This window comes from Microcaecilia unicolor, chromosome 7 (genome assembly GCF_901765095.1).
Source record: "Microcaecilia unicolor chromosome 7, aMicUni1.1, whole genome shotgun sequence".
NCBI classification, from domain to species: domain Eukaryota; kingdom Metazoa; phylum Chordata; class Amphibia; order Gymnophiona; family Siphonopidae; genus Microcaecilia; species Microcaecilia unicolor.
The window spans coordinates 43,256,589-43,279,157 of NC_044037.1; the positions used below are offsets into that span (position 1 = coordinate 43,256,589).

Sequence of the window (22,569 nt, forward strand, 5' to 3'; positions counted from 1 at the left end):
TCTTTCTCGTCCTTTGTCCGGGAAATGTCTGTGGCCATTCCCTTCCCGGTGGTAACTGAGGATGAGCCCAGGGCTGAGATGTTCGAGGTCCTGGACTATCCTTCACCACCTAAGGAGTCATCCATTGTTTCTATACATAATGTCCTTAAGCAGACACTGTTGAGGAATTGGATGAAACCACTATCTAACCCCACCATTCCTAAGAAGGTTGAGTCCCAGTATAGGATTCATATGGACCCAGAGTTGATGAAAGCCCAGTTGCCTCATGACTCGGGGGTTGTGGATTCTGCTCTCAAGAGAGCCAAAAGTATGACAGATTTCGCCTCGGCGCCCCCGGGGCGGGAGGCTCGGACTGCACTCTTTTGAGAGGAAGGCCTACCAGTCAGCTATGCTCATCTCCAAAATCCAGTCCTACCAGCTCTACACGAGCATTCACTTGCAGAATAATGTGAAGCAACTGGTGGACCTGGTCGATCAGCTCCCTTCGGAGCAGGCTAGGCCTTTTCAAGAGGTGGTCAGGCAGCTGAAGGCGTGTTGTAAATTCCTGTCCAGGGGTACTTACAGTTCTTTTGATGTGGCATCCAGAGCCGCTGCTCAGGGTATAGTGATGCGCAGACTCTCATGGCTGCGTACCTCTGACCTCGACAATCAAGTCATCAGCAGCTTGCGGATGCTCCTTGCGGGGGGGGGGGGGGGGGATAATATTTTCGGCGAGAAAGTCGAACAGGTGGTAGAGCAGCTCCACCAGCGGGAAACCGCATTCGACAAACTCTCCCACCGGACGCCTTCAGCATCTACCTCATCAGGTAGACGTTTTTACGGGGAAAGGAGGAATGCTCCCTATGCTTACAGTAAGCGTAGGTACAATCCACCTTCCCGCCAGCCTGCTGAGGCTCAACCCCAGCGCGCTCATTCACGTCAACAGCGTGCGCCTCGTCGGGCTCCTGCAGCCCCCAGCAAAAGCAAGGGACGGGCTTTTGACTGGCTCCAGGCGAGCATAGCCGCAATAAAAGTGTCCGTGCCGGACGATCTACTGGTCTGGGGGAGGTTAAATTTTTTCACCAAAGGTAGCCTCTTGTAACCTCCGTTCGGTGGGTTCTCCAAATAGTCTGGCGGGGATGCTCCCTCAATTTGATCTCCAAACCTCCAAATTGACCACCGGGAGCTCAGTCCTTCAGTTTCCAGCACAGGCAGGTCCTTGCAGAGTAACTCTCCGCTCTTCTCAGCGCCAATGCGGTCGAGCCCGTACCACCGGGGCAACAAGGGCTGGGATTCTATTCCAGGTACTTCCTTGTGCAAAAGAAAACAGGGGGGTTGCATCCCATCCTAGACCTAAGGGCCCTGAACAAATATCTGATTCGAGAAAAGTTCATCCTGGTTTCCCTGGGCACCCTTCTTCCCATGATTCAGAAAAACGACTGGCTATGCTCCCTGGACTTGAAGGATGCTTATACACACATCCCGATACTGCCAGCTCACAGGCAGTATCTTCGATTCCATCTGGGAACACGGCACTTTCAGTATTGTGTGCTGCCCTTTGGGCTCGACTCTGCGCCCCGGGTGTTCACAAAATACCTGGCGTCGTAGCAGTGTCGCTACTCAAGCTGGGAGCGTATGTGTTCCCTTATCTCGACAATTGGCTGGTGAAGAACACCTCGGAGGCAGGAGCTCTACAGTCCATGCAGATGACTCTCAAACTCCTGGAGCTACTGGGGTTTGTTATAAATTACCCAAAGTCCCATCTCATTCCATTTCATAGGAGCTCTGCTGGACTCTCAGACAGCTCGGGCCTATCTTCCCATGGCAAGGGCGGACAACCTTCTCTCCCTGGTTTCCTTGGCCAGAGCGTCTCAGCAGATCACAGCTCGGCAGATATTGAGACTTCTGGGCCATATGGCCTCCACAGTTCATGTGACTCCCATGGCACACCTTCACATGAGATCTGCTCAGTGGACCCTAGCTTCTCAGTGGTATCAAGCTAAAGGGGATCTAGAAGATACAATCCTGTTGTCCACCGTTTTTCACAACTCCCTGATCTGGTGGATGATTCGATCCAATTTGACCTTGGGACGTCCCTTCCAAATTCCTCAGCCTCAAAAAGTGCTGACTACGGATGCATCTCTCCTGGGGTGGGGAGCTCATGTGGATGGGCTCTACACTCAGGGAGCTTGTTCCCTCCAGGAATCAGGTCTTCAGATCAATCTCCTGGAGTTGTGGGCGATCTGGAACGCTCTAAAAGCTTTCAGAGATCGGCTGTCCAATCAAATTATCCAAATTCAGACAGACAACCAGGTTGCCATGTACTATGTCAACAAGCAGGGGGGCACTGGATCTTGCCCCCTGTGTCGGGAAGCCGTCTAGATGTGGCTTTGGGCCCACCGTCATGGCATGTTTCTCTAGGCCACGTATCTGGCAGGCGTAAACAACAGTCTGGCCGACAGGTTGAGCAGGATAATGCAACTTCACGAGTGGTCTCTCAACAGGACAGTTGTCCGCAAGTTCTTCCGAGGTGGGGCACCCTCTTGGTGGATCTTTTTGCCACTCAGATCAATCACAAGGCCCCTCATTTCTGTTCCAGACTTCAGGCCTACGACAGGCTAGCCTCGGATTCCTTTCTCCTACATTGGCGGTCAGGCCTTCTGTATGCGTATCCTCCCATACCTCTGGTGGGGAAGACTTCGCTGAAACTGCAGCAAGACCGCGGAACCATGATTCTGATTGCGCCCTTTTGGCCACATCAGATTTGGTTTCCTCTTCTTCTGGAGTTGTCCTCCGAAGAACGGTGGAGAGTGGAGTGTTTTCCAACCCTCATCACTCAGAACGAGGTGGCACTTCTGCATCCCAGCCTCCAGTCTCTGGCTCTCACGGCCTGGATGTTGAGAGCGTAGATTTCTCCTCCCTTGGGTCTTTCTGAGGGTGTCTCCCGAGCCTTGCTTGCTTCCAGGAAAGATTCCACGAAGAGGTGTTACTCTTTTAAATGGAGGAGGTTTGCCGTCTGGTGTGATAGCAAGGCCCTAGATCCTCGCTCTTGTCCTACACAGACCCTGCTTGAATACCTTCTGCACTTGTCTGGTCTTAAAACCAACTCTGTAAGAGTTCACCTTAGTGCGATTAGTGCTTATCATTATCGTGTAGAAGGTAAGCCTATCTCTGGACAGCCTTTAGTTGTTTGATTCATGAGAGGTTTGTTTTTGTCAAAGCCCCCTGTCAAACCTCCTACGGTGTCATGGGATCTCAACGTCGTCCTCACCCAGCTGATGAGAGCTCCTTTTGAGCCACTGGATTCCTGCCATCTGAAGTATTTGACCTGGAAGGTCATTTTCTTGGTGGCTGTTACTTCAGCTCGTAGAGTCAGTGAGCTTCAAGCCTTGGTAGCCCATACTCCCTATACTAAATTTCATCATAACAGAGTAGTCCTCCGCACTCACCCCAAGTTCCTGCTGAAGGTGGTGTCGGAGTTCCATCTGATCCAGTCAGTTGTCTTGCCAGCATTCTTTCCCCGTCCTCATACCCGCCCTGCTGAACGTCATTTGCATACGTTGGACTGCAAGAGAGCATTGGCCTTCTATGTGGAGCGGACAGGCCCCTTTAGACAGTCCGCCCAAATGTTTGTTTCTTTCGACCCCAACAGAAGGGGAGTAGCTGTCGGGAAACGCACCATTTCCAATTGGCTAGCAGATTGCGTTTCCTTCACTTACGCCCAAGCTGGGCTGACTCTTGCGAGTCATGTCACGGCTCATAGTGTTAGAGCCATGGCTGCGTGAGTGGCACACTTGAAGTCAGCCACTGTTGAAGAGATCATCAGCCCACACATTCACATCTCATTACTGTCTTCAGCAGGATAGCTGACGCGACAGTCGGTTTGGGCAGTCGGTGCTGCAGAATCTGTTCGGAGTTTAGAATCTAACTCCACCCCCACTAGGCCCATTTTTATTCTGTTCCAGGCTGCACTCTCAGATGTTCTTCGTAGGTCAATTTTTGTTATGTCCTCACCGTTGCAAGGCCTAATTGACCCTATTTATTGTTTTGAGTGAGCCTGGGGGCTAGGGATACCCATATGTGAGAACAAGTAGCCTGCTTGTCCTCGGAGAAAGCGAAGTTACTTACCTGTATCAGGTATTCTGCGAGGACAGCAGGCTGATTGTTCTCACCAACCCGCCCACATCCCCTTTGGAGTTGTTCCTTTCTTTGGTTTTGCTTCATAAGTTGACTGAAGCGGGATTGTTGCGCGATGGGCGGGAAGGTGGCCGCGCATGCGCGGTGCGCGCACCTGCGCGCTCAAAGGCTTTAGCAACTTTTGTTGCTAGGAAGATTTTCCGGACCTGGGGCTGCCGTGGACGTCACCCATATGTGAGAACAGTCAGCCTGCTGTCCTCGGAGAATACCTGCTACAGGTAAGTAACTTCGCTATATCCAATAATGTTCAATAATATCAAAATTCATTATATCCACATGACTCAAAGGACAACCTAATTGACGGATTATTCAACCCTCGTTCAATATTCCAGAGTAGCATTTCATTTTGTAAAAAAAAGTCCAACAGTTGAAAATAATCCAGATGACTTTGAACCACGATGTATTCTCACTCAGGCTTGAATTATGTCAAAACTTCTCATTGATACGATTTCCACCATGTTCCAGTGCCTCAAACACTCAAAAGGTTTGCAACCCTCCTAAGCACATATGTTCAAACTACATCACATTGTATAGTATTTTTAACAAAATTACTTTAAACCACTGCTTCAAACACTTCATAGATACTGGCAAGTTGGATCTCTCAACAGGAACTGTGTGAAGCAAACTACCAGAATAACGCCAGCACATGTTTAATAGGGCTCTGTGGATCTTGGTTTAAATACCTAATCAACAGCCCTTTCAAACCACAGACCAATCAATTTCCTTATTCAGCTCCCGAGGGTAAACCGTGTTCCAAGTATAAATAAACAGCTGCGCCTTACATTCCAATATAAATTCACCACTTTATTAAGGAAAAGACTACAAATGGTGCAAAATGTAGCAGCTAGATTAATTTTACCTAAAGCCAAATGTGAAAGTGACCCCTTTGTTGAATTACACAGGCTTCCAGTGGAGGCAAGAGGGATTTTTAAGCTTTGTACTCTTAATTCATTCGTTATTGCATGGAACAATGCCTGAATATATCAGTTGTTGGATTTTATTTCCCAAATATAGGAGGAATAAGTAATTATCTGGATTTATCGTTCCTTCACCAAAATGAATTAGATACAAAATATTACATGAAATTACTTATCTGTTTGAAAAATATGTATTGGGTAAAACATAGGATATGAGCCACTTTTTTTCATTCTTTCTTTGTTATAGTGTAATCTTTGAATGTACTTAATTTCTATTGTAAATCGCACTGAATTCTCTCTGGGTATGTTTGCAATTAATAAGAAATAAAGTAAACCTGGAAGATGTAATTGGGCAATTTGACAAATTGAAGAGTAGCAAATCGCCTGGACTGGATGGTATGCATTCCAGAGTACTGATAGAATTGAAAAATGAGCTTGTAGAACTAGCGTTAGTAATATTTAATTTATCTTTAAAATCAAGCATAGTACCAGAAGATTGGAGGGTGGATGTATCTTCTGTCTTTTGCATTTTTACTATAAAGGTCTTTTTCAAGACCCATCTGTTGTCACAAGATTAATAAGGCATAATATTGGAGATTCTCAGTCTACATATTAACTCAAGATTCCTGAAGCAGGCCTCAGGCCAAAACACGGCACCATGTCGACCTTTTTAAGCATCGTGTTTATTTTCCTCATTTCTGGAATCCGTGGTCCATTTTCCACTTTTGTTCTTGTCTTTACTATACCCTGTGGAATCTCAGAGTTCACCTGGGTGAAATTCTACTGGGAGGAAGAGCAAGTCAATGAGCGTCAAGGGAGCAAAGGGACCGAGTAGAGGTATAATATATAACTACAGACTCAAGGTATAAGGGTGAGCCAGCGTGAAGGATTTTAAGGTTGAGGCAGAAAATCTTAAGCCAGTAACCAATGTAGACTTATTAATAAGGGAGAAATTAAATCACATTTGCAAGTTTCACAGAGAAACTGGGCTGTGGCATATTTTGAAGAATTTGAAAGAGCATAGCAGGTATGCAGCCAAACCAGCATAGACAACATTGCAGTAATCTAATTAAGAGATGCCGAAAACATGAACTAGGGTGGGTAAAACTGGAAAACACAGTAATTTAGAGATGGCACATAAGCGACAGAGAGCAAAGAAGCTACACTTAAGAATACTAGAAACCTGATCATGAAATGAGAATTTAGAATCCAAGATAACACTGTGATAGCAAAAAGAATCTACTGTGGGAAAGGGAGTGTTAAACAGGAATGGTACTAAATTTGGTGTGGGGAAGGTGGCTGGTGAGGTTGGGCTGGTTTGGGGAGGTCAGAAAAATAAGGAGAATATCGTCAGTATAGATGAAGAATTTTATGTTGAAGTCTTGGATTAGAGTGGCCAGAGGACTTAAGAAGATGTTGAACAGCAAGGGAGACAGAATCGAACCCTGAGGGACCCTCCAGTGCAGTGGGGTATTGTGAAGAAACAGTGTGTTTTAAGCCTGTAAAATGTATTGGATATTTTCCTGCATTAATTATGTCCTGAAGTGTATTGCTCCTATTTGGCCAGCAGGTGGTGTTTCTTTGTTACAGAGAACAAATGTTCTTTTCTTAGTTTGAGCACAGAAACAAGAAGCAGTATATGTTTGAAATTTTCTTTTTGTGGGCTCTGATTGGCCCAGGAACTCATTTTTATTTGGAGAGTACTGGCTTTTCTCTAGACTTAGAAAGAAAGAAGAGACAGACAGATCTCTTTGCTAAGATCCTGTAAACAGTTACGTTACATAACATAACTTGTGGGCAGCTATATGTCCTGATGTTCCCAGGTACTTTTTAGAAAGCAAGCAAATGTTTAGTTAATGTTATAATTGATCCATATTTCAGTTGCCTGTTATTATTTGCTGATTGCACATTTTTTTAACTCTGTCTGGACTGATAAAGAATCTTGGAGGTTTGTGTATTGGGTCTGTGAGTGCTTTGTGAGAACTGTGGTACCACTGGGAGTGTGGCCCCAGTAACCTAGAAATCACTGGGGATAATTTGAGAGCGGGAGACTCACCCAGAGGCAGTTGTGACCCAGTTGGTGAGAGGAGGGTGCTAGTGTAGATCGCAGGTGCAGGTGGACCTGAGCTGTGCTGGGGATAGACCCTCTAAGGAGGAGGCATAACAATAATCTATAAATCTCAATTCACAGTTACAACAACAGCAGAATCCATTCTTCCCCAACTAGAAATAGCCTCAGTTAGAATCAACCACCCCAACTTATGTGATCAATTAAACATAATCATATTCTACAGACCCCCTGGCAATTGGCAAGATTCTCAAACTCACTTCATGGATTTCATATCAAATACTTGCATGTCCTCCCAAAACCTTCTCATAGCAGGAGACATCAACCTACACCTTGAAGACACCAACATAAGCAATGTACACGAATGCAAAGAATTCCTCCAACTATGGGAACTCCACTGGCCAAACATGCAACCCACCCACAAAAAAGGACATACACTAGACATTATAACTCACAAATTCTCACCAGAACATTTCCTCACAATCACAGACACAAAATGGACAGTCACACCATGGTCTGACCACTACAAAGCAAACACTTCTGTCTCCTGGAAAACAAAAGAGCCACAACAAAAACAAGAAAAAAGAACCTAAACTACAAGAGGCAAAATAGATCCACTACTATTCTGGCAACAAATTTACACCGACGAATGGACAACACCCACAGATTCACCCCAATTTCTACAAGAATGGGAGAACAGATGCAAAGTAGTATTAGATAATATAGCACCGCTACAAACCAGAACCTCAAATAGGAAAAACTCAACACCATGGTTTAATGAAGAACTGAAAGAACTAAAAACACAGGTCAGAAGACTAGAAAGAGCATGGAGCAAGAAAAAAGATGAACAGACCCTCAAAGACTGGAAACAATTACAAAGAAAATACAAATACAACATCAGACAAACCAAAAGAACGTACTATAAAACCATAATAGGACCAAACTACAAGGATACACACAAACTCTTCTCACTTGTAAACAAACTCCTAAATACTACACCGGTTACCTCTAATAACACAGACACCCCATCTGCAACCAACTTAGCGAAATTCTTCGACGAAAAATTATAAAGCTCCGATGCATGATACGCACCAAAACCATCGAGTACACAACCATCCTTGAATGCCTAGATCCAAAACCTGCTGAACACCCAACAAGACTGATCATGGATCAACTTCAACAAGATCTCAGTAGATGATCTCTCACAATGGCTTAGAAAATACGCCAAGTCTCAATGCAAATTAGACATTTGCCCTACTAGCCTAATAAGAGCCGCCCCCAAACAATTCAAAAAAGACATCACGAATCAAGTAAACCACAGACTCCAAAATGGTCTATTCCCCTCGGATAGAGGAAACATCCTGCTCACTCCGCTGCCAAAAGTGCTAAGAAAAAAACACTGGACCTACCCAATTACCGCCCAGTTGCATCCATTCCGCTCATTACCAAACTCATGGAGGGCATAGTGACGAAACAACTTACTGAGTACCTAACTAAACACTCAATCCTACACGAGTCCCAATCAGGATTTCAAACAAATCATAGCACCGAAATAGTACTAGTTTCTGCAATGAACACATTCAAAAAAAAAATTGCAACTGGTAAGAACATACTCCTACTACAATTTGACATGTCTAGCGCCTTCGACATGGTTGACCATGGAATATTACTTCATATACTAGAATACTTTGGAGTCGGAGGCCCAGTTCTCAAATGGTTCGAGGGATTCCTCACCGCTAGATCTTACCAAGTAACAACGAATGATGCAAGATCACCACCATGGATACCGGAATGCGGAGTTCCTCAAGGATCCCCCCTCTCACCAACTCTTTTCAACCTAATGATGATACCATTAGCTAAACTCTTAGCTAATCAAAATCTTAACCCATACATATATGCAGACGATGTCACAATCTATATCCCGTTCAAACATGATCTAAATGAAATCACCAACGAGATCAACCAAAGCCTCCGAATCATGCACTCCTGGGCAGATTCCTTCCAGCTAAAACTCAATGCAGAAAAAACTCAATGCCTAGTACTCACTTCCCAATACAACACAAACAAATACTCCACTATAACCACACCATACTGCACTCTTCCTATTTCAGAAAATCTGAAGATCCTTGGAGTCACCATAGATCGAAACCTCACACTCGATACCCACATGAAGAACACAACGAAAAAGGTGTTCTACTCGATGTGGAAACTCAAAAGAGTGAAACCTTTCTTCCCGAGAAACATTTTCCATACCCTAGTACAGTCAGTGGTAATAAGCCATCTGGACTATTGTAACACACTGTATGCTGGCTGCAAAGAGCAGACTATTAAGAAACTCCAAACAGCCCAGAATACCGCAGCCAGACTCATATTTGGAAAAACAAAATACGAAAGTGCGAGACCCTTAAGAGAGAAACTGCACTGGCTCCCTCTTAAGATCTGCACGACCGTACACAAAATCATTCACGCAGATGCCCCACTCTACATGTTAAACCTAGTGGACCTACCACCCAGAAACGCCAAAAGATCAGCCCGCAAATTCCTCAATTTGAACTTCCCCAGCTGTAAAGGAATTAAATATAAGCAGGCATACGCCACTACCTTCTCGTACAGGAGTACACAGCTATGGAACGCACTGCCCACAGCCTTGAAAACCATGGACAATCTAACCAACTTTCGCAAATCCTTGAAGACATATCTCTTCAACAGAGCCTACAAAATGAACCCTTAATGACACTATCACCACCCAACCCACCTAAGAATTAAAACACACCCTACACCACCCTATATAACCCTTCCTTTTCTTATCCCTCTTACAGCTTCTGCTTAATATTGATTGTATCTAGATCGTGTCATGACGATGTCATAACAACACTCTGTAAGCCACATTGAGCCTGCAAATAGGTGGGATAATGTGGGTACAAATGCAATAAATAATAATAATAAGTGGCCATGGGGTAACCTCAGGCGGGTGGCTAGGTGTTTCATGACAGTTATCAGATGAGGAAATAGGCATGAGAACTGAAAAAGAGCATGCAGTAGAAAAGAAGAAAACCAGGAGAGTACAGTACCAGAAATGCCTAAAAATGCAAGACATGAGAGAAGTAAAGAGTGCTCCACAAGACCAAAAGCGGAAGACAGCATCCAAAGATGAGTGAAGCTCACTTAGGAGGGCAGTGATAGTTGTCTCAGTACTGTGTTAAGACCTAAAACCCATCTGGTGAGGATGTAAAACAGTAGATAAAGCTGAGGTTGTGCCATGGGGTGGGAGCAGCGAGCTGAAAGTGTGCCACTGGTGTGTGGGGGATCAAGTTTGAGGTTGTTGGGGGGGCGGGGGGAGATACAATGATCGCTGAAGAGGAGAGGTTGAGATGCATGCCTGGGAGGAGGAAGAATGAGAAGTGAAGGTATTGCATGCTGGAAAAGACTTGGGGGGTAGATAGAATTTGGGGTCTTGCTGGCAATTAAAGAGGAAAGAACGGCTGGGAGTGGCCAGAGTGGTTATAGCGTCTCAGTGGAAACAGGTGGGAGTACCATCAATCCTTAAATGGCATAACAAATTGTGATATGTGTGCGAAATGGAGAGGTTGTTAGCTGAAAGAAAACATCAGACGAGTAAATGGAAATCGATTTGGAAACAATTTTCATAACTCTAAAACTAGAAGAATATCTGAAACCCTAATGAGGGAGGTTTATATGGTACTGTTCATATGTATCCTGGCGGGTAGGGTGGGTGGGGATTGAAATTTATATAAAATCTTTATAAATTTTGAAGTACAATGAGGCTATACTATGTATGTCATGGCTATAGAAAGGGGAAGAGTGGGGGTTTATTATGTGTGACTGTATAAGCAGTGCATCAGAGCTTTCTCCTTTCTGTACAGGAAGCAATGTTGTTTTGTTCAGTTGTTTAATAAAGACTTCAAGCAAATTTTTTAAAAAGAGGAAAGAACGGCAGTTGAAGTGAGAGAAGGAACTGGGGAGGCTGGAGTCTAAAAAAGGAAAAGGCAGGAAAGGATTTCAGACCTTAAGATGGGGGAATTCTGTATTAAACTATTTATTAGGATTTATTTACCGCCTTTTTGATGGAATTCACTCAAGGCAGTGTACAGTAAGAATAGATCAAACATGAGCAGTAGGCAATTAGAGCAGTAAAACTATTCGAACAACAATACAAAGTATGGCATGGTATACTACTTGCAATGACAACACAATATGTACTAGAACATTATAATTGGTAGTAAGGGGTAAGGCAAAGTTGTAACATACAGATGAGTAAGAAAGTAGAAAGAATTAGAAAGTAAGGTGATTGATTTGAAGAAAGTTGCACGTGAGGTCAGAGAGATGGTTAAATATTATCTCAGCTAGGGTAGGAGTGGATAAACATGTCCCGCTGCAGTATGTGCAGCCCGAGTCAATCCTTGTGTGTTTGAGTGAGACTAACAAGTTAGTTGCTTCTTCCATTAAAGGCTTGGTTGAAGAGCCAAGCTTTCACCTGCTTCCTGAAGTAGAGGTAGTCTTGTGTTAAGCGGAGCCTTTCAGGCAATGCATTCCAGAGTGTGGGGGCTACTCCGGAGAAGGCTCTCTTGCAGGTATCACATTGTGTAATGTCTTTTGGAGAGGGTGTAGTTAGTGAAAGTCCTTGGGAGGACCTTAGTGTCCTTGGCGGTGTGTGGAGGATCATCCTATTCTTCAGGTACAGATACTCGTATAAGTAACTACAGTGGGGGAAATAAGTATTTGATCCCTTGCTGATTTTGTAAGTTTGCCCACTGACAAAGACATGAGCAGCCCATAATTGAAGGGTAGGTTATTGGTAACAGTGAGAGATAGCACATCACAAATTAAATCCGGAAAATCACATTGTGGAAAGTATATGAATTTATTTGCATTCTGCAGAGGGAAATAAGTATTTAATCCCTCTGGCAAACAAGACCTAATACTTGGTGGCAAAACCCTTGTTGGCAAGCACAGCGGTCAGACGTCTTCTGTAGTTGATGATGAGGTTTGCACACATGTCAGGAGGAATTTTGGTCCACTCCTCTTTGCAGATCATCTCTAAATCATTAAGAGTTCTGGGCTGTCGCTTGGCAACTCTCAGCTTCAGCTCCCTCCATAAGTTTTCAATGGGATTAAGGTCTGGTGACTGGCTAGGCCACTCCATGACCCTAATGTGCTTCTTCCTGAGCCACTCCTTTGTTGCCTTGGCTGTATGTTTTGGGTCATTGTCGTGCTGGAAGACCCAGCCACGACCCATTTTTAAGGCCCTGGCGGAGGGAAGGAGGTTGTCACTCAGAATTGTACGGTACATGGCCCCATCCATTCTCCCATTGATGCGGTGAAGTAGTCCTGTGCCCTTAGCAGAGAAACACCCCCAAAACATAACATTTCCACCTCCATGCTTGACAGTGGGGACGGTGTTCTTTGGGTCATAGGCAGCATTTCTCTTCCTCCAAACACGGCGAGTTGAGTTCATGCCAAAGAGCTCAATTTTTGTCTCATCTGACCACAGCACCTTCTCCCAATCACTCTCGGCATCATCCAGGTGTTCACTGGCAAACTTCAGACGGGCCGTCACATGTGCCTTCCGGAGCAGGGGGACCTTGCGGGCACTGCAGGATTGCAATCCGTTATGTCGTAATGTGTTACCAATGGTTTTCGTGGTGACAGTGGTCCCAGCTGCCTTGAGATCATTGACAAGTTCCCCCCTTGTAGTTGTAGGCTGATTTCTAACCTTCCTCATGATCAAGGATACCCCACGAGGTGAGATTTTGCGTGGAGCCCCAGATCTTTGTCGATTGACAGTCATTTTGTACTTCTTCCATTTTCTTACTATGGCACCAACAGTTGTCTCCTTTTCGCCCAGCGTCTTACTGATGGTTTTGTAGCCCATTCCAGCCTTGTGCAGGTGTATGATCTTGTCCCTGACATCCTTAGACAGTTCCTTGCTCTTGGCCATTTTGTAGAGGTTAGAGTCTGACTGATTCACTGAGTCTGTGGACAGGTGTCTTTCATACAGGTGACCATTGCCGACAGCTGTCTGTCATGCAGGTAACGAGTTGATTTGGAGCATCTACCTGGTCTGTAGGGGCCAGATCTCTTACTGGTTGGTGGGGGATCAAATACTTATTTCCCTCTGCAGAATGCAAATAAATTCATATACTTTCCACAATGTGATTTTCCGGATTTAATTTGTGATGTGCTATCTCTCACTGTTACCAATAACCTACCCTTCAATTATGGGCTGCTCATGTCTTTGTCAGTGGGCAAACTTACAAAATCAGCAAGGGATCAAATACTTATTTCCCCCACTGTATATAGAATTTTAAAATATTGTACACAAAATTCCCCCAGGAGTATAAGATATGTAAGGGAAGAGGAACAATGCTGTTTATTACATATTTGAAGCTGGGTACACTGAGGCAAATTATGGTGACCGTTTTTCTAAACAGTCATTGGAAAAGCAAGATTTGAAGGAGGAATTTGAGGCATTCCCTTGGTTCCTTATTTTAGCTGGCAGACTAGATTTTCTCCTAGATATTTGAATGAGATTGATACACAGTGATGTAGGCATGTGATAAGTTCTGCCTGATTTTGTGATATTTTTTCTATAATAGCAGTAGAAGTTGATGCTAAATGTAAACTCAGAAAATCTGTAATTTTGTACTGTTTGATTTATTTTCATTTTCAGAGAATTGAAGAAATAATGAAAAGAACTAGAAAGACAGATCACAATGATGCCAAAGTAAGTTTGTGTGTTCATGATTCTTGTGTTCATTGGTTTGCTCTTTTACTCCTGGAGGGATTCTGCAGAAAAATTTTGAACATTCTACGTAGAATATATTTTAAAATTTTGCATAGTTCATTTTTAAGGGTTTTTTTTGTTTGTTTGTTTGTTTTGGGGGTTTTGGCGCAGAATTCTCTCATTATAAAGTCCGATTCCTCCCCTAGGACGGAAATCCCCCACCCCACCTTATCCTTTCTTAGGTTCCACCCTTTCCAGCTGTATCTCATGTTCCAACTGCAGTTCTCTCTTCTCCAACCCCCCCCCCCCCCCACATTATCCCCCTTCTCTGTCCCTCTAACTCCCAGCAAGATCCCTAATTATCTCTGTCCCCATTGTCTCCCTCTCCCACACACATGCATCCCCAGCATATACTCTCACCCACCTTCTCTTTCCCTGCTCCTCACATATAAACCCCATGGTACACTCTCAAGCTGGCTCCCCACACTCGCATGGCATACCTTCAGGCTTGCTGCTCCCCCATCTCCATGGCACCATCATCATACTTATTATACCCCCAAAACTACCACTGTTGCACATCCCAGAACTTGCTGTGCCCCATCTCTAACCACATCCTCAACTAACTCGGCATACCCCAAGCTTGTTATGTCCCCCCACCAACAAGGTACATCCCTACGCATGCGCTTCCTCCCCAACCTGCTCCAGAAACCTTCCCTGTGGCATCCCGTCTGACCCAGCCTGCTTCAGGAACCCACCGCATACATGGCATCCCCTTTTATCTGTACTTATCTTCAGCCTGCTCTAGAATCCCTCCCCCTGGCTTCTCACATCCTCCCATTACAATATGTCTTCCTTCCCTGCCCCAATTGTGTGGCAAGAGGAGGAGGCACATGGTACACATCAGACTGTGTCCCCCCTCTTCTGCCATCCTGGGCATGACTGTTCATTTGAACCATAGAGCTCTACGGCAGTACAGACAGTTCAAATAAGCAGTATGTTCTAGAGTAGCAAAGGAAGAAGCAGCCTAATATGCACCACTGCCTGTGTGAAGATAAAGGCAGGGAAGAGAAAATAAAGAAGAGGTGCTGGTGTCTGTGCAGAATTCTGCATATCAACTGTAGAATTCTGTGCAGGTAGGAAATTCTATGCAAATTCTGCAATGCACAGTTGAACAGAATTTCTCAAGGAGTACTGTTTGTAGCCTTTGTATTGCTAATTTGTTCTGTGTTTTGTGTCTGTATTTCCAAAGTTCTTCACAGATGTTTATAGGAATTCATTAGAATAAAAATTCCAGTGTGTGATAATGTTCACTATGATCTTACAGCTTTGTTAGCAACTTCAGTGCTGGGTATGCCATCCACAGCAACCTTTTTTATTTTCATAAAAGGACTAGAAATCCATTAACTTTTTTTTTCTGGCTTCCTCTGTTCCCTTATTTTCTTCTTTGCATTTTTACACATTTTTTTGTTTACTTATATAAGAATGCTGTTCCAATCTGATGACTAAGGTGGATGGCCACTTGGGGGCTTATTTTCAAAGCACTTAGACTTACAAAGTCCCATTGTAGCCTATGGAACTTTGTAAGTCTAAGTGCTTTGAAAATACGCTTCTTGGTGACCCTGCTATGTGCAGAATAATTCCTGCAACTATAAACAGCTGAGGAGAATCTAAACTAATATGAGACTGTTAACCAGACTAAGGAGCAGAAAAGTGATAAAATGGTGCAGTCTACCTTCAAAATGTTTTCACTGAACTGAGCCCTTTTGATATATCATCAGGCTTAAGAAATGATTCTTCCTTCTCTTTTGTAGGATTTTCATTCTGTTTTGCAACATACCTTTTCTGAGCAGGAACAGAAAATGATAATAAAAATGGGGGGGTTTTCTTTCCTCGTTGACAAGCAGAATCAAATCGGGCATACAAGTGGGCAATGTTATCCAACCGCACCAGTATGGAACAGCTATCCCAGAGCTCAAATCTAGTATAAAGTTCTCAACATGTGCATCCTTTCCTGTGTGCAGCAGTCTCCTCAGTCCCTCAGTTTTGTTTTTTGTGCTCTACAGAACAGATGCAAAAACAAGGATTTTCAGTTGTGTTTGAGGTTTTCACCTCTGCATGTGTTTTGACATTTTTCATTGGTTTTCTTCTTTTTTTTCTTCTTTAACAAAAGAAAAACTATTTTTTTCTCTTGGTTGAAATATCCCAGATAGGATTCTGCTCTTGTCTGCTTTGTGGGAGAAATATCTAGAGCTTTGTTTCCCTTTCCAGATACTTAATTTGTCTGGGCTTACACCATAATTGAACTGTCTGACTGCAAACATTGTGGAAGGATGTCTCCATGAGCATAGAAAGGCCCATTTGAACTAGCTCTGCAGTTGCTAAAATGTATAGAAGAAACATCTGATTGCCCAAGAGAAAAAGAGAAAGACATTGTCTGTGCAGAGATCAGTTGGCTCTGCTCATTCTAGCCTTGGCCTTCCTGCACAGAAGCTTCAAGAGTCCAACTGCAGAGGAACAGCACCAGATATCATCCAAACTAACACAAAACTCATTGATGGCTTTCCAAGCCCAAAGTTCAGCCATCCTCTGAATACTTGCACAGATCTGAGGTATAAAAAAAATTCATGAAGTTTCCTTCTAAAAAGCACTGGAGATGTTCAGATACCTCAGCACAGATGTAGCAGAAAGCACTTTTCCTAGGTACAGATTTGTGCTGTCTGAACCATCAGAGATTCCAGGTGGATAGTGGCATTGATTAGCCTCTTCCTTTTTGTTCACTAGACCAGTCTAGAACAACTGGGTTATGCTTCTCAGTTCTTTAAAGCTTGTTTACTAGGTTGAATACGACGGAAAAGTCAAGAGACAATAGGAGGACATCACAACCCTGATTCATAGTTGTTCTGAGGAAATCAAGTATGCCTAGAAGAGCGCATTTAGTGGGGTGATGGAACATGAAAGACAGTCTGTTTTGGATGAAGAGCATTCACTTTTATATAGATAGTTATTGATCTACCACTACTACTTCTATGATTTTAGAGATGAAAAGTAAATTAAAAGTTGGATGATGATTTGTGGATACAGAGGGGTCTGATTTTAGGCCCTTCAATCTAAGGCAAATAAGAGGATTCCTTCCATTCTGAAAGGACAATACTCTTTCTAAGACTAAAAGAGATATGAGTGCATAAGTATTGCCATACTGGGACAGACCAAAGGTCCATCAAGCCCAGCATCCTGTTTCCAACTGTGGCCTATCCAGGTCACAAATACCTGGCAAGATAATAGAATGCAAATCAGAAGTAATGGGGTAGGCAAAGTGTTGTTAGAAGCGGTAGAAGATTTAAGACCTATAATCACACAAGACACTTCTAAATGAGAAGGGAGAACAAAGCTATGAAATCCAGAGACAGAAGCAAAAAAACCTTGCAAAAAGGGAATATATATAGGAGACAAAGAAGACTGTAAATTAAATATCTCTTCCTGGAATGCCCTAGCAAGAGCATAATGAGTGGAATGGAAAGGGTCGATGTGGAGCATCTGTTTACGCTTTCCAAAAATACTAGGACAAGGGGGCATGCGATGAAGCTGCAGTGTAGTAAATTTAGAACAAATCGGAGGAAATTTTTCTTCACTCAATGTGTAGTTAGACTCTGGAATTTGTTGCCGGAAAAAGTGGTTAAGGCGTTGACTTAGCAGAATTTAAAAAAGGGTTGGATGGCTTCCTGGAGGAAAAGGCCATAGAATGTTATTGAATGGACGTGGGAAAAATCCACTATTTCTGGTATGGGCGGGACAAATTGTTTGTTCTTTTGACCGCTGTCTGAGACAGGGTGCTGGGCTCGATGGACCCTTGGTCTGTCCCAGCATGGCGATGCTTAAGTACTTATGTACTTATCAGCTGTCAAATCAATGAAGGAAAAGGAAGGGGAAGATGTCTCACAAAGTTACCAAAATAATACAGTCTCGAGGTGGTCATATCTCTCACAAGAATATTGAGAAGTGATTTTGTGAAGCTCTCTAACTTAGAAGATCTTTATGTCCTGCAGTAAAGAGAATCTCTGTTGGGATGGAGTTAGAGAGCCAGTTGATCTTTTTCTTCTGGTCTACAAATCAGATGCTCTTTTTTTTGTCACCTTAAATCCAGGTTTTTTTTTTTTTTTTTTTAAATGACCCATTCTTCTATCCATTTGTCCCCATCAGCAGTAGCTCAAGATCTCTCCCACTTGGTAGCCCAGTCAAAATGAAAGTTGAACTAGATCTAGAGGGCATGTATCAGTCTCCATTCCAAACAATCCCTATTGGGAGAAATGGAGGTTTTTCACAAATCTTTTGTTCTAAGTATCCTCGGCCAACTGGGTCCCAGATTATAAAAGAGGATTATAGATTGTGCTTATTGGAAATCACACCAAAGCACCTTCCACAAGGATTATTTTATCCCCCTTCTGACTAGGAACTGCTTGTCCATTTACAGACCAAGGCATTCAAGTTAGACCACCATAGGAAAGGTGGGTATTTTAGTTCTAGACATTTATTTGTGTCCAAAGAAAACTGAAGGATTCTGTCCCGTCCTGAATTAAGAGGTGTTAATAAATATCTTTTCAAAAGAGTTTGAGCTAATTTACCTGGTTGCCATTATTCCCTTCTAAACAAACAAACCCCAAACTCCATTGGTTGTGCTCTTTGGATCTCATGAATACATACACCCCAAGTCAAGGGTAAAAGAGTAGCCATGGAAGTGGACTTCTGTGAAATTGCCCACTGTATATGCCGGCAAAAGTATACACATAAATAGCACCTCCAGAATTTTGCACCTGCAGGTACACACTCCTTTGCACACATAAAAGCACAAAAATGTAGCACTTAAAACATGTGAGAACCCTAAGTGCTGTTCTGTAAAGGGTGCATAAAGTGCAAGTTGGGCATATACATGGGTAGGGCTCCCATTTACATGTGTACATTACAGAACACTAAGTTATTTATTTATAGATAAGTTATGCACGTTTCAGTTGCATTTAAGAGCCTGCAGTTATAGCAAGTCTTTGGCTGGTGTAACTCTGGATGCCTAAATGTAAGATGTATCAATACCAGGTTACATTAGTATTTTCCATATCATCATGCTGATCAATCCATAGACTGGTGGGTTGTGTCCATCTACCAGCAGGTGGAGATAGAGAGCAATCCTTTTGCCTCCCTATATGTGGTCATGTGCTGCCGGAAACTCCTCTGTATGTTCTCTATCTCAGCAGGTGGTGGTCACACACAGCAGCAGCTCTGGCTAGGCCTCCAAGCCTAATTTTTAGGTTTTGTTGAGTGCCTGGGGTTGAGGGCTCTTCTTGAGCAAGTGCAAACCTGGTGGTGCCAGGTCCCTCCTTTTCTCCCCCCTCCCGCTGGCTCCGTTTAAAAAAAAAAAAAAATTGTGGACGTCCTTAAGGGCGTTTATTTCGACGTTTATTTAAACGTTTATTGCAGCTACTCACTGGGACACCAGGTCGTTACAGCTCGGAGCGGAAAGCAGGTAATTTTTACCTTTTTATAGCGGGCAGAGGGTTCCCCGATTGATCTCCACGTGGCTGATGGCGTCGGAGGGCGAGGGCGCAAAGAATCGCTCCCCGGACCGCGTGTGCGCGTCTAGCGGGGATGCGGGGGTTTTAAAGTCTGATTCGCCTTTGTTGGGTGTCAGTTTGGAGGCCAGTCAAGGTCCCGGTTCTTCCTCCGGTGCGGCGGTTTTTCCCGCCATAAACGCCCATCCCCCGCTGCTCGCCTCCGCCATCTTGGCCGGCCACGCTGCTCGGACGGCTTCTTCTTGGGCCGCCCTTGAGGTGGGAGACGTTCATGCCATGGCCGCCCTTGATTTGGGCGACGGCAAAAAAGCGGCTAAAGTTAAGCGCCGTTCTTCCCGCGCGGCTCCTTCGCGGAGTGTCGCGCCGGACGCCATCTTGGATGCGCAGCATGTTGCTCCCCCGCTCTTGCGAGCGCCGGTTGAGGGTGCGTCTAGGGCTGTGGCCCAGGCTGCTGAAATACACAGTCTGGGGGGTTTCTCCCCCGAGTTTATTTTGCTGCTGCATCAGGCCTTCCTTATGCAAATCGCTGCCCCTTCTCCCTTGTCCGATAACGGGGTTGAGGCCCCCGGCAGTAAACGCCCTCGGGTGGATTCCCAGGCCTTAGAGGACGCTGTTTCCTCTGATGTAGATGAGGGCAGCGTATCTGAGTTCTCCCAACGGTCCTTTGGGGATTCCTTGGAGGAGACGGATTCCCGCTCGGATGGAGCGGATGACCCCTCTGCAGCGCGGATCTTTCGCTCAGAGGATTTGCCCAACCTGTTACTGCAGGCCATGAGCATTTTGAAGATTTCCTCGACAGAGGACGTCTCTCCCTTCAGCCCCTGTTGGCTCTGCCATTATGCTGGGGACGAAGCGCCCGCCTAGAACCTTCCACGTGCATGATGCCATGCACACCTTAATTTCGGCTCAATGGGATGTCCCGGAAGCGAGCCTCAAAGTGGCTAGGGCTATGTCCCGCCTCTATCCTTTGCCTGAAAGTGAACGTGAGGCCTTTATTTGGCCTACCGTGGATTCTTTAATCACTGCGGTGACTAAGAAAACGGCGTTGCCGGTGGAAGGTGGCACGGCCCTAAAGGACGCCCAAGACAGAAGATTGGAAGCGGCTTTAAGGTCGTCCTTCGAGGCGGCTGCCTTAAGTTTGCAGGCCTCAGTTTGCGGCTCCTATGTGGCCAGGGCGTGCCTGACGATGGTGCAGCGGGCTTCCCCCTTGGATCCTTCCTTGAGGGCTGACTGGCCGGCCCTGGTATCGGGCTTGGCTTATTTGGCAGACTTACTGTATGATGTCTTGAGAGCCTCGGCTAAAGGTATGGCTCAGACAGTCTCTGCGCGGCGCTGGCTTTGGCTGAAACATTGGTCTGCGGACCACGCCTCTAAGTCCCGCCTGGCTAAGTTGCCTTTTAAAGGCAAGCTGCTCTTTGGGGTCGAGCTGGACAAAATCGTGACCGATCTCGGCACGTCTAAGGGCAAGAGGTTACCAGAGGTCAGGGCTCGGGCCAGTGCTCGCCCCGGTATCTCCAGAGGACGGTTTCAGAAAGCCCGTCGGTACCGCCCGGGCAAGTCGGGCTCCTCTGCCCCCTCTTCCTTCAAGAGGAACTTCTCCCCCAAGCAGCATTCATTTCGCAGAGACCGCCGTCCCGGAGGTGCGCCCTCCGGTCCTCCCCCAGGGTCTCGTACCCAATGACGGGGTCCTGGTCCATGGCCCAGTGCAGATTGGAGGACGGCTGTCCTCGTTTCTGGGCGAGTGGACCAGGGTAACTTCAGACGCTTGGGTGCTAGAAGTCATCAGAGACGGCTACAAGCTAGAGTTCTGCCGACCCTTACGAGTCGGGTTTGTACTCTCTCCCTGCAAGTCTCCGGTCAAAGCTGTGGCAGTGCAGCAGACCTTGGACAACCTGATACGCCTGGGTGTGGTCGTTCCGGTGCCAGAAAATCAGATTGGCAAGGGACGTTACTCCATTTACTTTGTGGTACCAAAGAAAGGAGGTTCTGTCCGGCCTATCCTCGACCTCAAAGGGAGGGGTCATTCGGGCCTTGAAAGTGCGGCACTTTCGCATGGAGACTCTCCGCTCTGTTATAGCGGCAGTGAAGGCAGAGGAGTTCTTGGCTTCCTTGGACATCAAGGAAGCGTACTGCATATTCCCATCTGGCCTCCTCATCAACGCTTTCTGCGTTTTGCAGTCCTGGGCCGACACTTCCAGTTCAGAGCCCTCCCTTTCGGGTTGGCTACTGCTCCGCGGACCTTCTCCAAAGTAATGGTGGTCATCACGGCCTTCCTGCGAAAGGAAGGAGTACAAGTCCATCCTTATCTGGACGACTGGTTGATCCGAGCCCCCTCTTATGCAGAGTGCGGCAAAGCTGTGGACCGGGTGATTGCTCTTTTGAGCTCCCTGGGGTGGATCATCAACTGGGAGAAGAGCCAGCTGCGCCCGACTCAGTCCCTGGAGTATCTGGGAGTTCGATTCGACACCCAAGTGGGCAGAGTGTTCCTGCCAGACAATCGGATTGTCAAACTTCAAGCTCAGGTGGACCAGTTCCTAGTAGCCTCTCCTCTTCGGGCTTGGGACTATGTGCAGCTGTTGGGCTCTATGACGGCCACGATGGAAGTAGTGCCCTGGGCCAGGGCTCATATGAGACCACTACAACACTCTCTGCTGCAGCGCTGGACTCCGGTGTCGGAGGATTATGCTGTGCGCCTTCCCTTGGACCCAGCAGTGCGCAAGGCGCTGAGCTGGTGGCTGCAGACAGACAAGTTGTCTGCAGGAATGCCTCTGGTGACCCCAGAGTGGATTGTCGTCACAACGGACGCCTCTTTGTCGGGCTGGGGAGCCCACTGCTTGGGAAGGACAGCGCAGGGGCTCTGGTCTTCTGCAGAGGCAAAGTGGTCTATCAACCTCCTGGAACTCAGAGCCATTCGGTTGGCGCTTTTGGAGTTCATCCCGGTACTGGCGTTGAAGCCAGTACGGGTCCTGTCGGGCAATGCCACGGCTGTGGCCTATGTCAACCGCCAGGGAGGTACCAAGAGCGCCCCTCTAGCCAAGGAGGCCATGAATCTATGCCAGTGGGCGGAAGCGAACCTGGAACAGCTGTCAGCGGCCCACATTGCCG

At 45.6% G+C, this 22,569-nt stretch overlaps 1 protein-coding gene across 4 annotated transcripts in view; it reads left to right on the plus strand.

The window, feature by feature from the left end:
- The window catches only part of MAP7D3 (MAP7 domain containing 3), a 387,643-nt gene that overhangs the window by 203,048 nt on the left and 162,026 nt on the right, over window positions 1–22,569 (plus strand). For all 4 annotated transcript variants that reach the window (XM_030210055.1, XM_030210053.1, XM_030210056.1 and 1 more), the window contains one exon: window positions 13,853–13,906. In XM_030210055.1, coding sequence (XP_030065915.1) covers window positions 13,853–13,906 — 54 coding nt within the window. The remainder of the gene's footprint in view (window positions 1–13,852; window positions 13,907–22,569) is intronic.